A 19,328-nucleotide genomic window follows, 5' to 3' on the forward strand; every position below is an offset into this window, starting at 1 on the left:
ACTCCAAGCCTGATGGGTTCGATTTTCAGCTAGCTCCTCCTGGGCCATGCTCAGTTTCTGCTCTGATGCCTCGAGGTCTTATTGAGGGCAGAAACCTCAGAGTCTTTTCCGTAGAAATCAGATTAAAGTCCATTGATGTTTCCCTTGGACCTTCTGTGGTTCTGCTGTTCGGCTCTTCCCAGAGGTCAGCTCCTGTCTGAGCCCCGACCCCTGTGCCTTCAGCTTATTTTCTCCTGGTGTTTTTCTCCATTCTTTTTTTTTTCTTTTTTTTTTTTTTCTTTTTTTTCTTAAATGACATCAGAAACAGCAGTATGCGACATTACGTGATGGCAGAGCTTCAGTTCATCCTTTGTCATTTTTTTTTTTTTTTTTTTAATAAATAGGACAGGGGGAATGAATGAGAGAAAGAGGGGGAGAGAAAGAAAGAAAACCAAAGGGGAGAAGAGACGGTGAGAAGGGGGGGGAAGAGAGAGAAAAAAAAAAAGAACTCCTGGGTCACCTGTATGGAGAAAAAAAAAAAAAACAAACAAAAAAAACAAACAGAGGAGACAGCAAACAACAAAGAGCAACATAATAATAGAGAAAACAAAGCACCATCACAATAAACTAGCTAGTCATAGATATCAATATTTACTAAATAATAAACGATATTGTGCAGCACGCAAGATAGACAGCGCACAGTGTGCTTTGAGGCAGCAGCCAAGAAAGCTTTAGTCCGCGTCTGTGAATACCCATGTGTGCATACCTGTGTGGATCAGCATGCTTGCATTCCAAAGGTTTCTCCATGTAATGATCTGCTAGGGAGTGTGGGGGGGCCACAGCCCCGTCCTCCAGGGTGTGAAGCGGGTATGGAGGAGATCAAAACTCCAGACATCCAGAGGCCCCCAGAACACAAGAGACCAAGGAAGACCAACAGAGGGGCAACCGCGCCACTGTTCCAGTAAGAGCTGAGGAGAGTCCCAGATGAGGGCTCGCCCAGCAGCCGCGGAGCAGAAGTCAGGGGGAGTTGCAGTGACGCGCCCGTGAGCTCCGCCGGCCCCCAGCTGTGCCTGAGTGACCGAGCCCCAGGCCGAGAGGCCGGGGGCACCCCACCTCCAAAGGGGCCCGAGCGAGCCCCAGGCCCCAGGCCCCGACAAGCGGCCGCCAAGGAGTGAGCCGGTGTGTACCCGGACGCCCACCCCCAGACACAAAGAACCACCAACACACCGACACCTGAGGGAGTCCGCCACCGGCAGGGGAAGTGGTGGTGGGTGGAGATAGGCCTCCAAACCTTGGAGGGCCTGAGGTGTCCCCAGAGAGGTGGCGTCTGATACCCAACCTGACATATAGACACAGACATACAGGCACACACAGACACAAACATCCATTCCCACCCTCATGCTCTCATATGCACTCACTCCACACTCAACCAACGTGGAGACAGACATAAAGAGACGTTGTACACACAATCACACTCCCCAAGCGTACTCTACAAACCGGGTCTAGGTACCCTTGCCCCTGGAGGGGGGAATTGCACCCAGACCCAGGTGGTGTTACCCTTTTCCCTGCGGTGGGGAGAGGCAGACCACCCCGACTCCGCAGCAGCAGGGAGGCCCCACACCCCAGACCGCAGTCGGACGGCCAACTCCTCCTACTAGCCCTCCCGCTCCAGCAGGCCGCAGAGAATGGGGGTGGGAGAAGACTCCAAACCTCCCTCCACCCGCTCATTGTAGTGTTGATGCATATGTGTTCTAAGGTGCAATTAAAACCCAGGAGGGCATGGAGCTACCTGCCAAGGAGCAGCAGGTAAGCGCATAGTCCCTCCTGCTAGCCCTCAATGACTAAGTGTATTTAAAATTGAGAGGTGGGCAACGACGTCAGGGGTGAGGTATACACCCTGATGGTAATTTGGACTCCGTGATTGTGCCCACCCCCAAGATCCTATATGTATGTGTAATGAGAGTGTGAATAATGTGAATGTCTAAGTTGTGGGATAAAATTGAGGCAGAGGCAGCCAGAAGGGGACCGGGGGGGGGGGGGGGGGGGGGGGGTAGCCTCCTCTGCACCCTGGTGACATACCCCCACTCCAAGGCCCTGCATGTGTGGGTGGTTGTGGAGGAGCGGGAAGAGGGAGGCAGCTGGAGATGGGGAGGGAAGGAAGGGAGGGGCAGGTAACCCCTCCCTGGGGCCAGCTCCCCCGCTGACCCCAGTAGGCACTCCCACCCTCCGCGACCCGCCAGGGAAGGGGGGCCCAGGCCCATCAGACCGGGGCCCAGTGCAGTAGCGCCCCCCGGCTCCACAGAGCCCTGGACAGTCCACCCAACCCCACCACAGAGAAAACTGCACCCACCCCACCATCCACACATCTTCCAGACTACATAAGACGGTAAACGCCCAGGCTGAGATCTTCCTCCACCTCTCCTGTATCTCCCCCTCCTGCAGAGAGTTCCTGAAGAGAAGAAAGCTCCTGCAAGATGTGACCATCCCCCCCACCAGTTGAAGAGCCCCCCAGGCGGCTCGACGCACCGGCGGCACCCTGCTCCAGGGCCGGGCCCCCATGCACCCACCCGCCCACAACCCCGGCAACACACCAACCAGGACCCAAGCCCCCGAGGCCCGGCCCGGGCCCCAGCCCAGAGACGGAGCGCCCCCAGAACCTCACGCCCATCCCGGACCCACCCAGGGGCAGCCAGGTTTTTCTCCATTCTGAGGTGCCTCCTGTCCTCAGTTTTCCTTTGTCTGTGGCACGCCCTGTTTTGCTGCCCGATCATCAGTGTTGGTCCGTCACTGTCCTGCACAGTTTTAATGCAGAGTTGTTAAGGTCAGCATTGTTTTGCTCGGCCTCACTTTTCCTCCGGGCTTAATGGGCGTGTCGTCACAGCTCTGTCCGCTGAAGCTGTCTTTTTCCATATGGCAAGAATGTGAAGAGTGTGTGAGAGGGGTGTGTCCGATCAGGCACTGCCTGCTGTGGATTGAGTGCAGGTCAAGGTGTTCGGAGCGGATGGTGCGCTCAGCTGCTCGCATAACCCTCTGTAGAGCTCGTCTGTCCGGCATGTTGCTGTTCCCGAACCAGACAGTGATACAGCTGCTCAGTATGCTCTCGATAGTTCCTCTATAGCAGGTGGTCAAAGTCATTGGTGGGAGCCGGACCTTTCTCAATCTTCTCATTTAAGAAGAGAGACTGACGGAAATCTCCCCGTGTAGTGAAACGGGCCTTGGATTTAACACTCTCCATCTCCGCAGCCTGATATCGTTTTCCTGCAGCACTGTTGACATTTTCAAGCTGTTGTTATAGGTCCAGCTGCTGTAGCATTTGGTCAGGGTCACTTCAAAGATGGTGGAGGAGTGAGCAACGATGGTGGAGGGGAGAGCAGGCGTCCAGGTCAGCCTCGGCTTCCCTACCTGTAATCAAACATAAAGAGAAAAAAAACAAAAAAAACAAAACAAAAACAAAACAAAACAAAACTAATGATGTTGTATTGGCTATATCAGTCAGAGAGGGGAGAAACACCGGGGCCAGGCCCTGTGTCAGCCTTCACTCCCCCTTTTTTTTTTTTTTTTTTTTTTTTCTCTCCATATAATCCTCTCATAACCCACCAAGCTGACAGGACGACACAGGTACATTTTAAAATTCTTAAGATTGTATTTAAAGTTCAAAATGGAATTTTCTTTCATTCAGTAATCACCTATATTTATCAATCGGCAGAAAACTTGTCACAATTTGACTTTTCTAACCACTAAATTTGTCATATCTTCACTGGTTTGTCAGACCAGTGGTTTTTTTTTGGTTTTTTTTGAAGTTAAGATGTTGTCCTGCAACCCAGAGAGTTTATTCATTAGTAGTGGATAAACTTTATTGTGTAACGGCGGGTGTATGTTAAGCTTCACTGCTTTAAACTTGCTGGAAAATCTTCACATGTTCATGGGTGTAAGCTGTTTCTTCATTGCGTGTATGTGCGTTTGTAGGTGGGTTAACTTAACTTTTTGTTTGCTCATGGGGCCGGGTGGTCCAGGCCCGTAGCCACCTGTATCAACACACTAAGAGATTTATTTAATATCATTTTCATCACAATCACACTCTGCCGACTGAAGTGCCGGTCTTACTCAAACACAATTTATCTCTTCTATATTAAAATCCAGCCGAACATCAAACATTCAGCGTAGTCATTCAAATCCTTATTTATAATATTATAATCAACAAAATCAGCGTTTTTATTACAAGCTTGTATCATTATTTGCAAATCCCACAAAACACACTAAACAGGAAGCAAAAGTCCTCTGTGTAGTTCACAGCTCATTTGCATGTTCACACACAGTCTAAAAATAGCCCTCAGCGCCGCAGCTGCACGTCACACACAGTCTCACACCAAGCTCAGGCAAAACTCTATTATTTTATATTACAAAAGACGTCTTGTATTTACAATCACTGACAGGCCTAACAGATTGAGCACCTAAGAAATTTCGACAAATTTAAAATAACGAGTAATCAATTAACCAGTATCTGTTTCCTCCAGAACAGCCTATGGCCTGATTTCTAAAGAACCTAAACAATTTCGACAAATTTAACCATAACGGGTCCAACCGAAGAAAGTTAACTTTTTTGTAATCAATTAAACAGTATCTGTTACTTCTGGAACAGTTTCTGACCTAATTTCTAAAATCCCTAACTCAATTTAACAGTATCCAAACAAGCACATGACACCGTTTAAAACGGTGAGGAGACTCGGTAACTCCTAGCTTATTTCAGGATGCCCTGTACCCCACAGATAAGCCAAACTGAACTAACCCTGTTCGCCGACAGGTCAAAGCCGCGCGTCCACGACTAGGAGGGGGCGTAACCCCCGGGCTATGTGCTTCTTAGCAACTTCTGGTGCCGTCCTATAATAATTTTCACCTAACCGATTTTGAGAAATTTTACCATAACGGGTCCAACCGAAGAAAGATAACTTTTTTACGACCAATTAAACAGTCTCTGTTACTTCTGGAACAGTTTGTCCTAATTTCCCTACTAAACTACCTGAGCCTTCAGCTCACTATCCAGGGACTCAAACCCAACATTCTCTGTTACTTCTGGAACAGTTTCATATTTCTTCAACTTCATTAAATACTCTTAAGCAACTTTAACTGCATAACACACGGTGATTCTCATCAAAATCAAAACAGACACTCTACCAGTAATTTCAGTGAGTAGACTTTAATTTAGTCATATCCAATTTGGCACATTTTGGAAATAATTCAACAGGTAGTGCCTTACCTTTAGATAAGCCGGCTTTTGTCCACTCAAATCAGACCACTGGCTCGTGCCTGTCCGTTCGACAACCTCGGACCGTCCAAACTTTTAAATTCCACCCCAATACCACAGGACGAGCCCCCAAAATGTTAAGGTTCAAAATATTGGGGATGGAGACAAGAGAAAAACCACAATAACAACACTGGTCCGGTCGGGTTGAGTCAAACGATGATTTAATGATCACACACGTGGGAGATGGACACTGATGCAGACAGCCTCAAATCTCAAAGTGGTGGAGCATTGCTCAAACTCTTATAGCCTCTGGTTCTCCCATCTTATCATAAAAGCCTAAACATTCACATTCTTTCTCTCACACGGCGCCTAAGCTACGACCTTGGCTCCCTGTTTATCTGCTCGTGCTGAGATGGGGCAGAAAACTCCAGCATGTTCTATTCTCTTCTAATCAGACAAATAAGGCGATGACTTTCTGCGAACAGTATTCCTTATAACTCAACAGTATAATGCATCATAAACAATATCATTCATTCACAATAAATCAGCAGTCTAATGCAATGCAAATCAGTTTAAATACTGCAATAATTATCACCTTCTTCTAATTCAGGAGAATAATGCCAACTTAAACTACATAATAATTCACAATCTTTATTTCGGGGTCTAACATGGCATAAAATAATATCATAATTTTACAGACTCGAGTCAGACTCGAGTCATTAATTTTATGACTTTAGACTTGACTTGAAAAAATGTTCTAAGACTTGTGACTTGACTTGGACTTTTACACCAATGACTTGGGACTTGAATTGGACTTGAACCGGTTTACTTGAAAAGACTTGATATTTTACCCCAAATATAAAATTTAACATGCATATTATATAGAGATTGAAAATGTGACGTCATTCAGGGGTAGAACCGCAAAGGATTCTGGGAACTCATGGCAAGCGGTACTAGCGCACGCAGGCTTTCAATTAAAATCAGTTATACAGCAATAAAAAGAAACGCAAAAATGTCAAGAAGCTGTTGTATTATTAACTGCAATAGCCGGTCACATGACAGCTACGGGAAGCCGACGGGTAAAGAGATCGGTTGTTATCGGATTACGTCGTTGAAGAGAAATTGTTCGAGCCATGTTTCCGAAGTAACAAAGACGCGACGGGTGGCCTGGATTGCAGCCATTCAAAGACCAAATATAACGTCCCAGAACACTCCAGCTCACAGGTTAGTCTGCTCCAAGCATTTATACAAAGGTCAGTCTGCTGTTGTAGTTAATGCGTCATTTTTCTTAACATAATTGGTGATATTGTCATGGTCTGGTTGGGCACCTGCAGGTCTCAGACAGCGGCTCCTCCTCCTTTAGGCGGAGTCCGGTTGCCCCTCCCTGGCTGACCACCTGTGAGCAATCGTGCCAGCGGTATATCAGACCTGCGCTCTCAACCACTCATCGCCTGAGTATCTGCTATTCCCATGTTAGTTCAGTGGAGCATCCTAAACCTTGTCTTAACGCCGTGTGATGACTGACCTGTCTTTTCTTGTCCTCAGCGATAGCACCCGGAGTGGAGATCTTGTTCCCCTCGCTCCCGTCCTCCTGGACCTGGGCCGCCAGCTGCTTACACAACGTGGCCTGCCGGCCCACCGCTCACCTGCCTGCCTCCCCACGCCTCGACCGCTTCCGGGTTTTCCGCTCCACCTGTCCCCTCCATCTGAAACCAAGTAAGGCAATTCAATTCAACTGCGGAGGATTATTGGTTGTCTGCTGGATCCCTCTGATCGTGATCTCCTCTTGTTCCAGTGCCCCCGGCCCCTACCTAGTCCTGTTTCTACCTCCCCGCTGTCCCCGCTGTTCAGCCGTCTCCTAGAGGTGTCTAGGTCGCCCTCATTATCACCGACGAATCCTACGCGCCACTAGTGTGGTGGCGTCGCTTTGTGTTTCACCTTTGTTTACCTGTGGGCGGAAATAAATCATTTGTTTTCTGTCACCTCGCTTCCGGGTTGGTTTCTGCGCCTGTGTCCATCCCTGTTCCCTCGTGCCGTTGAGCCGTGACAGATATAGGTTACAAGCAAGTCTGGCGCTGAACAGAAATTGTCGCGCTATGCTCCTTTATTTATTGTGCATAAATAGTGAATTGTCCTGACACAATATTGCGTTTCGCTTCTGTTATTATGGTACATTGACAAAAACATATACTTTTATTCACAGGATAAAACAGGTTTTTTGTATCACTAATTGCCCAGTACGATTACAGCATCCAATATTGTTGTCACTGCTACATTTCTGTGATGCGAACCAGAAATTATTTCCACTACTAATTAATTACCGTTGAGCTCAAAGGTCCTATTAATAAACTGTTAACGAATGTGTATTTATGAAGACGATTTGTGAGACTGGTAAACTTATGATATGTACGATGGTCTTTTGTTCTACACGGTGCATTTCAAGGTCCTGTACCCATCCGTCGGTAAACTGTACCTGGGCTTGTTGCAGTGACCTGAAGTTACTAAACTTCACGAGTGTATGCACTCACTCCAAGAACCGTATGATTATAAATATGCATATAAATATGCTACGATGAGATAGCTGACTTCATCTAACTAGCAAATGTTGTCCAGGCTACGTTGGTGATGCAGTTTTTTTTAATATGTATGATATTTTTGTCATGCGATTTTAAAGCTGGTCCTACAACCGCATCCAAGAATAACATGCAGCTTATCTCAGAACTGTCGGTGAAAACTATTCTTGGAGCTAGGTTTAATTGAGCTGCATTTTAAAGAGGTGCAATTTCACAATTTATGTATATTTTCTAAGTTCACTATTTTGTCATGTGTTGAGAAAAACACAGATTTTAAAATTACATGGTCTAATATTTACATTTAGCATAACTGCAACATGCTTTTTTTTTTTTTTTTTTAAAGACTCGAAAGGACTTGAAATTCAAAGTTTCAGACTTGAGACTTGACTCGGACTTTTACACCAGTGACTTGAGACTCGACTCTGACTTGCCTGACATTACTTGAGGCTTGACTTGAGACTTGAGGATAAAGACTTGAGACTTACTTGAGACTTGCAAAACAATGACTTGGTCCCACCTCTGGAAATTAGCAATGCATACACAAACCATTTTTCATGTGATGTATTTAGTCTGTGTTAGAAACTGTTGATCTTTGCGTGTGTGTTGGAAGATAAAGACAGTCGACATGATCACATTTCTGCCACACATTTCCTGCAGAGCAGAGTGTGAAACTTATCTGATCATCTGCCAAAAGTTAACATAAATAAAATAAACATTAAGAGTGAGTTCTTTTGTGTTTCCAGTAGTAAAACAGCTTGATGCAAACAAGAAACCTTAAACAATTTATGTGAAATTACAAGAAAAAGTTTAAGTCGTGGGAATTTATAAGAAAAAATAAGCATCCATGTGTATCAAGACTGTTAAGGGGCATCATGAGTCACTGACAAACAAAAGTCAGTGGGTGATTTAGATTCATTACTCATGACTGTTGATATCAATCATCAGGCTCTACACCATATCTGAGTATCTGTGAACTTCGTGTATGTGAGGCTGTTTGTCAGAAAGCTCTCAGTGAGGTGTCTATAGGTTGAAATACTGAGATATGCGTGATATGCCACACCCTGCACACAAATACACAAACCTATAATCACACCTCATCAGTTGTGCCTGCATGTGTTCCTGCACTTACCAATAAATAACCAAGCATTGGTCAGCGTATAGTTTCAACTTGATCAGTGAGCCAGACCGCCGGTGAAAATGACTGTGAAGATCCTCTCCATCACTCTCCTCCTGCTCTCGGTGTGTGTGTGCTGCCACTCCTCTGAAGGTAACTGTGCTCTTACTTTTATAAAGAAAAATGAGGAAAAAAAGAGATAAAATAGATCATTTGATCACAGCAATGAATATCTCCAACAATGGCTGCTGCCTGTTTGCGAATAAGGTTCACTTCTGACATTTTGGTGTTTTATTGGGCAGGACCACTGTGTAAAGACCACAAACCTTTACATCAGTCATATTCTGGTATCTGCTCAGTCTATAATTGCACATGTGTTTTCCAGCATTTACTTGACTTCAACCCACAAAGCTCCAGACACCCTGGAAGCTGTTTTCTGGGCTAAGTTTCATTAGTCAGTGATAGCATTTTAAAGGCGTCCTTTACATCGACATTTAGAAGAAGTCTTGGAGATTTTTATTTTATAAGCACGACATTCACCTGACTTTTGTGTTCGATTGCTGGACTGATTGACAGCCACACCATATCCATTCCCGCTATACTGCTTACCATTAACAATGTTTGTACTATTTATGTTTTCTACTTTTGTTTTCTGTCACTTATGGGGTTATGTCTCACGCTGCGTTGCATGCCAGGCATATGTTGACACTTAAACTATCATAACTGCCAACTTATTAGTGTAGCACAGTTGGTGCAGTGGTTTCCTTCAAACAAATTCACTCTGTAACTACATCTCACTGCTTCATTTTAGTTTTTAGCAAAGTCATCATTTCAGTGGGTTTTTGGAGGGGTGCATACATTGTGACTCATTGCATAAGGCATGAAAGCAGAAAATGAGAGAGACACAGAGAGAGTATAAGATAATATCTTGCAGCTACGAGAAAATATTTTTCACCTTTCACTTAATTAACATAATGCCAGAATTGCCCAAAAAGTAATCGAGGGCCCCAAATTGTGTTGAGAACATTGATTTGTTAAACTTGATGATTGATTTGCACAAAAAATGCCTGTGCACTGTAACATAATTTCAGGTCACATTTTAAAAGTCATCTTCTGTTTAGTGATGTAAGGAGCTTCATATTTTAAAACTAGATCTAACTTTTATTTTCCTTCTAATTATACTTCTCCCTAGTAAGAAAAATCTCTTTTTAACCTTTTATCTCCCAGGTACTCGTCATCGTCATCCTGGACTGAAACCACCGTGCTGCGTTGACATCACCAAAGGCAATAAGACTGCTGAGGTGGTGGGGGAAACATATCGTGAGCAGGCTGCAAGCGGAAGCTGTGTGAAGGCTATAATGTAAGTCAGCACACGTTGTCCTACATACAAACATATACAATCTCTATAATTTTCTGTCTTTTATTTCCAGTTTTAACACAAAAGATAGGAAACAACTTTGTGCTGATCCAGACGCTCAGTGGGTCAAAGATCGTAAGTCGTGCTAAAAAGAAACACACAGAAATAAATGCAAAGTATTTACAGAAAAAAACTGAAGCTGCTGCTTGTCTGTTTTTCCTCTGTAGTCACTGCCAAAATGAAGAAGGTGTGAAGTCTGTCTGCTGCATCAGTATTTCCAGTATTTCCATCACCTTTAAAGGATTATTCAAACCAGAGCGCTTTCTCAGCCTGACTGTCTTAAAACTTTCTTTTTTGCATTTGTCGATTAATTTTTACTCTAACCTGTGGCATAAACCTGTATTTTATTCATGCTGTTGACTTCATTGTTTTTTAATTGATCATTGGCGTTCAGGTTTTATTTGTCCTTTTTTTTGTCTTATTTGTGAATCTCTTTCTGTGCATCATGTGTTTATGTGAAGTGCAATGTGGTAATACAAAAATAAACTTTGGTATTATTGAGCAATTTTTTTTCTTCTGTTGTTTCAGTGCCCACCAGACTCTCACAAATAGTCACACACATTGCCTATTGCATTCCACTAGTGTTTTAGTAGATGATGCTCACTGAGTAGACTTTTAAAAAGTTCATGCAGCCCACAAAGAACATTATTGGGCCCGAGTAGCAAAACGAAATATATATATATATTCAAGATTCAACATTGTTTATTTGTCACATGCGTAGTTATACAAGTACAACACACATTGAAATGTGACCTGATATGCTCCAGGACTGTGCACAAAAACAGAGAGAACATTATATACAGTGAGTGAATATATAGAAAAAGGACATTATGTGCAGTAAGTGAGTGAGTTATATACATTATATAAATGAAATCAAATAAAACAATCTGGAAATTTGCAGTTCGAAATCTTAGAATGTACATTGTGTGAGTGGGGTGTTAAAGCTAAACTTGGCAGCTGAGCAGAGGACAGATCAGAAGATCAATGTACGCCCGGTGGAAGATGAGTGCAGGGGCTTTGCTGCCAGCACAACAGCAAAACTCCTTAGAGAGATTTGGATCAGACGACAGGCATTTATTTCTGCTTTTTATGCATTTATGCAAAACAAATTTTACCTGCGAAAAACAGGCAGGCTATAAGAGAACTAGCTAACACTGCTGAGAGGACCAGTCACTGGCTATGGTTAAAAAGGGCTGACATCACTTGAGCAGCTAAGGCAGTCAGCTAACCGCGCGAGAAAAGTAAATATTCTGCTCTTCTCTCCTTTTCTGGGAGGCAGTGGGGAGGTAGAGCGAACAGCCCGATCCGGTGGGGAGGAGTGGGAAGCCAGATCAGGCGCCCCCCTTCCGGCTCTCCTCTCTGCTATCTTGTCCAATTTGTCTTACTTCTCTCTATCAACTTTTCTATCCCTTTGAAGAAGTGAGGCTCCATAAATGTTAAACAGTGAGTGGAAGAAGAAGAAAAGAAGAAGAGCTGAAGAGGTGGAGAATTTTACATATCTTGGCAGCATCATCTCGAATGACGGGGTCTCTGATCGGGATGTCGACACCAGAGTAGGGAAGGCAGTTGGTGTCCTGCGACGTCTCCAACCTATTTGGAACTCGACCTCCCTGAATGTTAGGGTCAAGATCAGACTACTGAACTCTATTGTCTTCCCTACTGCACTTTACGCTAGTGAAACCTGGCGCTCAACAAGTGCAATTATTCTACACCTGAACGTTCTTCAACAACGTGGCCTGCGGCGAATCCTGAGAATTTCCTACCGGGACCGAATAACAAATGAGGAGGTCCTGCGAAGAGCAGGCACCCTCCCATTAGCCGATGTTGTTGCAGAAAGGCGCTTCCGCTTTGCGGGCCATATTTTACGCCTACCCCCTCATTGCCCAGCTAAGATTGCCATGACATGGCGTCCACGCACTGGCAAGCGAAAGCAAGGCCGACCAAAGACCACATGGCGTCGAACATTCATGGACGATCTGAGAACTGTCGATATTACCTGGGACGAAGCTGAAGCAGTTGCTGCTGACCGACATCGATGGAGATCACTAGCTGCCCAATGCGCCGCCCGGCGTAGGAGGAACTAAGTACTAAGTAAGTGCAGTGAGTGGACAGAAGAAAGTAAACTGTAGAAAACTAAACAGAAGAAAGAAGAAGAGAAATAACAATTTAACATAAACCAGTGAAACACTCCGGGGCCTGATCAACCCTGGCAGGGTCTCCTTGGATGAGGGTGTCTCAGCCTTACCAAGGAAGAAACAACGGCAGATTAGCTTGGGTAAAAAACCAAAAGCTGCTGATGGAGTTTCTGGGCTGCCTTTCCTCATAACAGCAATCCTTCAAGATTCTCTCAATTCAAAGCAATGCATTATCAGGGATTAAACATCTAGTCCTTTTACTAAATCAGTGTCTTGTGGTCGCAGCACAAGACATATATATATATATATACATATATATATGTATGTATGTATGTATGTATGTATGTATGTATGTATACACACACACAGCTGTGGAAACGCTAGTGTCTCTGTTTCACCAATAGGCAGAGCTCTTGTAAAGCTAATGCCATTAATGCATACTGTTGATTTGACATTTAGGGAAATAATCAATTAATTTAATAAGTTTAAGGTAAGGGCAGAGGTCACTTCCTGTTTAGCGAAAAGTCAGAGAAGCTACTCAGTGACGGTCTAGCTCAAAATTTCCAGTGTTTCAATCACTTTTAAAGGCTTATTTAAACCAAAGCATTTCTTAGCATAACTTTCTAAGAAATGTTCTTTACATTTGCAGATTATTGTGTAGTCTAATCTGTGGAGAAGCCCTGTATTTAATCTCTGTGTTGACATCAGTTTTTCATTGTACCAAATATTTTTAATCCATCATTGGAGTTCTGGCTTTATTTTCTTTTTTTCTTGCTCTTATGTCACTTTATTTCTGTTTTTTTATGCATTTCTGCAAAACAATTTTTACCTGTAAAAAACAATATAAGAATAAATCTTAGTATTATTGAGCAAATATTTTCCAATATTCCCCCTGATGAGCTCATTATTCTAATGAGCTCACAAACACCCTGTAGCCCAGTGTGGCCGGGTTCATCTCTTCTCACTCCTGAGGTCCTTTGTCCCCCTGACGGGCAAACCATATGTAAGATGACCTCTGTGTTTGCGCAAGTCAGGTGCAAGACAAACTATTACTACAAGGATAGCAGGTCCAGATGACACTCCCCTGTTCTCCCACAGCTTTATTTGGTGTTCCCTTATACCATTCAGACGTAGACTAGAACCTCTGTCCGAAGAGCTCTTAACCTTTATTTTATTGCTGCAGCTACCAGTGTCGTCCAGTTGCGTGATCCTCTGTTCTTCTTACTTCAACCTCAGGGGTTAGACAACCCTTCAGTCGTGACACAGATCAGGGGATTATTCTGCCCCTATTTCAAACAACGATCTGTGTATCCTCGGGTCCTGTGTCTCCCGTGTATCCTCCAGAAAAGAACAGGAAGGCGTCCCCCTTTTGCCCAAGAGCCTCTCGAACCTCGTTGGTCTGGTGTTTCCGGATTTCCGTCAACCCCTTCATGGTTATTGCTGTATTTATGGGATTCATCCTTTTGAAGTGACTAGCTGGAGCCCAAACGCCATGACCCTTGGACCCAGTTGGTGTCTCGGCAGTCACTGTATCTGTCTCTGCTGCGAAGGACCCTCGTATCTCTGTGGCCTCGTCTGGTGTCTGTTCCTTTCTCTGTAAGAGACAGAAAACCAAAACACCCCCTTCCTAGCCCTAATAATCTAATGTTATTATCTACTGACCTTCTAGTGGATGGAAATAATGATAAATAAATAATGATTTATGCTTCTCACTGATTCTCTACAAAAGACCGTAAACTTCTCGGGCCACCATTAGCTTAAGCTTTACCATTCCTAAGTTATTAAAGACACAAATCAAGTTATAAAAATGTTCAAACAATCCTTGTTTGATGTTGAAACCCAACTCCCCCCCCCCCCCCCCTTTTTTGACACATTCCAATGTGTCAAATCAACAGAACTAGAACATTAAAAGAAAAGGTGAGGCAGGCACCACGTTACCCAGAATATTAAGTTGATCTGCGTGCAATGTTCTGACTCAAGTATTTTTAATATTTTAATGAATATCGTCTAATTAACTGCCACTACTTATACCTAGCAAAAGACATAATTGAATAAAAATCACAAAGAATAACATGATCTTAGTGTTATGTAAGCGCGTGCAGCCCTCCATGCTCGAAGTCACTCCACACCATAGATCAGTCAGACCTCGCGCTGACTGTAGCTTTTGACCCTTATTAACTTGAGCGCAACTCTATAATGAGCAACAAACTGCCATATGTATATAAATTATCATGATTACCCCTGCAAAGAAAAATTAAATCAATATCCTAACACCTGTAAATAAAAGACTAATCAGAGGTTATAACAATCACAGGGACACAAATGTTAGAATACGGTCAAAAGCTTCTATAAATGCTCGTTGCATAAGTCTCATACAACAATAAAATGCTGATATTAAAACAACAGTAAAACACCCCCTTTTGTCCCATTCAACCTGACACATAAACGTTTATAGATGGCTCTCTTAAATTTGACATTCTCCTGATTTTTCTTCACTGACCACAGCAGGGGAAACTCTGCCATGATACAGCCATAAATGCAGCTCACCTGATTCATCACTGAGCTCCATCGTCACTGGGGTCTGACAGGGTGGCGCTGCATACTCTTCTCATCTAATGTGTCTATTTTCAACCTGTTTAGTCAGAGTGCTCAAACATGAGGCAGACTACGTCCACAACAAGTCAACACAGCCGTAAATGTGGCCAATTATCAATCTATTACCAATCAATAACAACAGATAGCTTTTATTTTATGAATGTTTTCAATCAACCACTCACCCAGAGGATCTTCAATCCCAGGAACTTCCTTCTTCTCATTTAATGAGTCTGTCCTCTTTCCAAGACCTGGTAACTGGTCTATCCAGAGCCACCTGATCTCAAAATATACTTACAACAAGCCAAACCACCCGTTGGTCACACCAACCCTTTTCCGCCCTAAAGATGTTCAACGGCTAAAGATGTTCAATGCCATCGTAGACTGGAGTGCCAAAAGAGACTTTAACGCCAACTGTTCCAACAATCCATTTTATATTGCTTCCTGGTCAGAGTTGCAAAACTCCACACCAGGGTTCAAATCGTTTTACTATTTTCATTAGTTCTTATTTTTTATTTTAGTTTCGACTCCAGATTTACAATAGTCATCAGTCCTGATGTTTGTACCAGGTGTAATCAATGTTTACCAAGTCTTTGCTAGTTTAGTCTAATTTATATTGTCCGAAAATCCTCAGTTTCAGGTTAACGTTGATTAGTGCCAGTTATAATTTTAGTTGTATTTTGCCAAAACTAAGTGTCACAAAATTCCAGTTTCAACACATCAGCCATGCTCCCCTGCTTATCCCTGGGTATTAAGACTATTAACTCCTGCTGCACTGCGTGTTCATAATTTTGGTCAATCGACAAACCTTTTGAAGGTGCTCGCACAATTATTTAGATGTTCCAATCCTGTTGTCTCGGGCTGCACCACGCTGCCTTATCTGGTGTTAGCTGTTTTCCGGTGATGTGGGTTGAATGGGGGAGCTCTTCAAGGAGGGGGAGTATGCTCCCCCTGATGAGCTCTTCAAGGTCAGCTAAGCTAACCTTCGTGTGTGAGCTTTTCAAGTGCATTTCAAGATTTGTGGGATTTTTGCTTTATAAATGTCCCTCATAACCCCCTGACGGCCCTCTAATTTATTTTAACACACCATAGTGTACATTTAGTGTTCACTTGTAGCTCTCATACTCTACTTACCACTCTTCTAAGTCCTGATGTTTCTTAAAGAGGACAACCGTACCTTTAAATAATATCACATGTGTGGGGTGGTGGTCTTACCAATTGTTTTTTCCCACCCTTTTTACATTTTATGAAAGCCAGAGAGATAGACCTGATATTTTCATTTGAAACATTTTGTTAAACTCAGAGTTTTATTTTATTATTTTTATTTATTTATTTTAAGCTTATTTAATTTCACGGAGAACATGCCTAACCTATTAATTTATACTGTAGTGCACGTCGGGACTTTATACTTATATTCATTTCACTTTTTCCTAGTAGACAACTCTTTAACAAGGGCATAGAGAATTCTTGACCGAATAGCGAGATTCAAACATAATTTTTCAAAAGGTAAGAGTCATGTGAGCCAGATAGGGGAGAGTGACACCCCAGGAGGAACAACACAAAGATTATCGAGATGCAGTGGCAGGTGTAATGGAGGAAAACACAGGGCCACAATCTGTCGTCCTATCTGGTTCAAAACTGATATGCAGGAGAATGTGGAATTTTGATTTTTGTTAAAAACAAATATGGATAAAATGCAAAAATATTTTCCAATAAAGTAAAACTGAGAGTCGCACTTATAACTGACTCCATGTCACCTGATTGTTTCTACAAGATCACATTTTTGCTAAGAGTTATTAGTGATCTCAATGTGCGAAAAGACTTCACCATATTTGGAGTTCAAACTCCTCTTGACTGAGAGACCTGGAACAAACATGTGAACAAAACCTGACTAGTACTAGTAATGAAGAGCTCTCTCCAAACGTCAAGAATAAAAGCCCCAATCAGATGGGATTATAACAGAATATGGTTCGCTCCGTTTGCCTGAAATAATTAGGAGTCACAGGCATTTCAGTTGTGGAATGGTTGGGTGCAACAGTAAACATATGTGAGATGTGGGAAGTGCCAAATGTTCCTTTGTGTCTCCAAATTAAATCACAATACTTCCTCAGATATCATAAATGAGTTGACTTTTGTGTAATAGAAAGCCCAGTGCAATCACTTATTCCTAAACCAATGGTTTACAGCTAGTCAAGTGTCAGTGACTTCTAAGTTGGTCCCTGATCTACATTTTTGATATTGTTATATAAATAAGTTTTAATATCCTGCTTATAAAAATTTCAGTGGAACCTGTAAGTTTCTTACATAGCTCCTAAATCTTATTAGTTTCACAGTAGTGATCAATGAACTCCCCTTGTGCACTATGTAAAGTTTAAATGACTTGACTATCGTAGGGCATACACACAACAATGGTGCTACACACATTTTGCTATAAATCCAATTGATTTTAATTAGTTTTGTAAACACTTTTCTTATTTTGATTTTATTTCCGTTAGCACAAATGTTTTTCCACTTCTAGTTTTTGCTATTTCATTTGTATTCTTTAGTAATAATAATCCTGCTCTGCTCACTAGAATAAACATAATCAACGTGATCGACAGCTTACTGCGTATCGATTCACCATCTTATCAATTCATTTGCTTCATCCTTTTGTGGTTTATAACTTTATATTTTATTTCAACCTACTTTGTCTCTAAATATTTGAAGAATTTTTCAAGTTCGGGGTCAAATTTTAAGAATTTGACCATAAGTGAAAGTTATGGTGTTATCACCCCCTTTGGGGCTTACCTTTCCCAGTTTTGGTGATTTTCCTCCCCATTCTCTATTCTCTACAAGTACTCCTTTTCGGTGGCGAAAAACTGTTGGTGTGGTCAAGCGGGTGCTGTAAAAACAAAAGCTCAGGACAGAACAGTCACCAGTCATGTACTTCACTCAAAATTAGCATATATCAAACTTCATATTGATCCTCTGAGTGTAATGGTACATTTTACTTTAAACTTCTCAAAGCTAAACACAATATTTTACTTTATCTTACTCTCATTCTTGTGCAGCACCACCCCTGTCGGTTCTATCTTACTTTTAAATTGCTGACTATTTCAAGATGTCACCCAAAAGGCGGGGACCAGTATTTATCATTACATTATCTCTATTTTGCGTGTGGCAAGTCTATCATTCCCTGTTATTTATAGGCCTCGGTAGAGGGTTTTTTCTTTTTTTTTTTCTTTCTTTCCTCTATAAAAGTTACTTGACTCTTTACAGTGACCCACTATGATTAATACTAATAACATGTTCAGTCATAAGTGAATTCAAACCTTTTCTTCATTTTAGCATTTAACATTCCCAACCATTTTATAATGGTACCCTAATCGAAACACAGCTACTAAAACACAATTTTTTATGTAAGCATCAGTAACTCCAACTTGGCAACCCAAGGGTTAAATCCGCAGTTCACACTCCTGTGAAGCTACAGCCTCCCCCCTCAGTCTCTGTCAACCTTCTGCTCTTGCAAAAACAAAACAAAGCAAGACAAAACATCCACCCTTCTTTTACAGGCTGGGTGAACTGTCTGTGGACATTTACTAATCCTAAAGTCGGTACCGTCTTTGTCTCAGTACCAAGTCAGTTAAAGCTTTTAGTCGTCAGTCCATAACAGTCCAGTCACATACATACATCCACACACATTCATACCAGATATTGCTGATAATGGAGTCTCACGCGCAACCTATTCGAGGCTCCTTCACCAGCAAGATGACGTCATCATTTTAAAGGAAACAATTCCTTATTTATTGCTTTTTCTTGGACTGGATTGACTCGCTGCAATCCTTTTAGGATCAGGACTTTTCTCCTCAGCCCATTATAATCATGGAGAAAAATACTTCGCGACTGTTTTCAGTAAGAATATTTTATAGCACTTTAAAATTCACTCTCTCAGGCCTGGATTAAGGAGCCGATTTGTTAAATCAGGAGCTCACAAAATACCAAAATATCACCACCGGTGGATCACACCTCTCAGATGTTCTTATCTCAGTGCACTGTAACGAAAGCAAACACAGACGTAACCAATTAAACACTCATATAATAACAGATACTGGGGCCCATTACAAACATGCCCAAGCATAAAACCATCCTTTTCTCTCTCAGAGAAAGAAAACAATCCAAACCTCACTGATAGAATCAACCTAGTATCAAACAAAACCCAAAGATCAACCAAAACTCCTTTTTGCACCAACAAAACATGTTGGATTTACTTGACTCAATAGTGGACACTAGTTACACA

General features: G+C 42.5%; 1 protein-coding gene and 2 long non-coding RNA genes across 3 annotated transcripts in view; 2 read left to right on the forward strand and 1 right to left on the reverse strand.

Moving 5' to 3' along the window:
- Positions 1 to 641: 641 nt before the first annotated feature.
- The window catches only part of LOC146662568 (uncharacterized), a 73,876-nt gene continuing 55,189 nt past the window's right edge, over positions 642 to 19,328 (reverse strand). The window contains exon 2 of the long non-coding RNA XR_014913397.1: positions 642 to 947. This is a non-coding gene — a long non-coding RNA (uncharacterized LOC146662568). The remainder of the gene's footprint in view (positions 948 to 19,328) is intronic.
- Positions 6,558 to 7,127, forward strand: LOC146662569 (uncharacterized). The gene is made up of 3 exons (XR_014913394.1): positions 6,558 to 6,693; positions 6,767 to 6,937; positions 7,017 to 7,127. It is a non-coding gene; the product is annotated as an uncharacterized LOC146662569 (long non-coding RNA).
- On the forward strand, positions 8,989 to 10,518 carry LOC146662570 (eotaxin-like). Its single transcript, XM_085419277.1, has 4 exons — positions 8,989 to 9,061; positions 10,136 to 10,268; positions 10,339 to 10,400; positions 10,493 to 10,518. The coding sequence occupies exons 1-4, from the start codon at positions 8,992 to 8,994 to the stop codon at positions 10,516 to 10,518; spliced, it is 291 nt and encodes a 96-aa protein (XP_085275403.1). The 5' UTR covers positions 8,989 to 8,991.

This window comes from Rhamphochromis longiceps, linkage group LG9 (assembly GCF_057381845.1).
Source record: "Rhamphochromis longiceps isolate RC_006_pf linkage group LG9, R_longiceps_female_GT1.1, whole genome shotgun sequence".
NCBI classification, from domain to species: Eukaryota; Metazoa; Chordata; class Actinopteri; order Cichliformes; family Cichlidae; genus Rhamphochromis; species Rhamphochromis longiceps.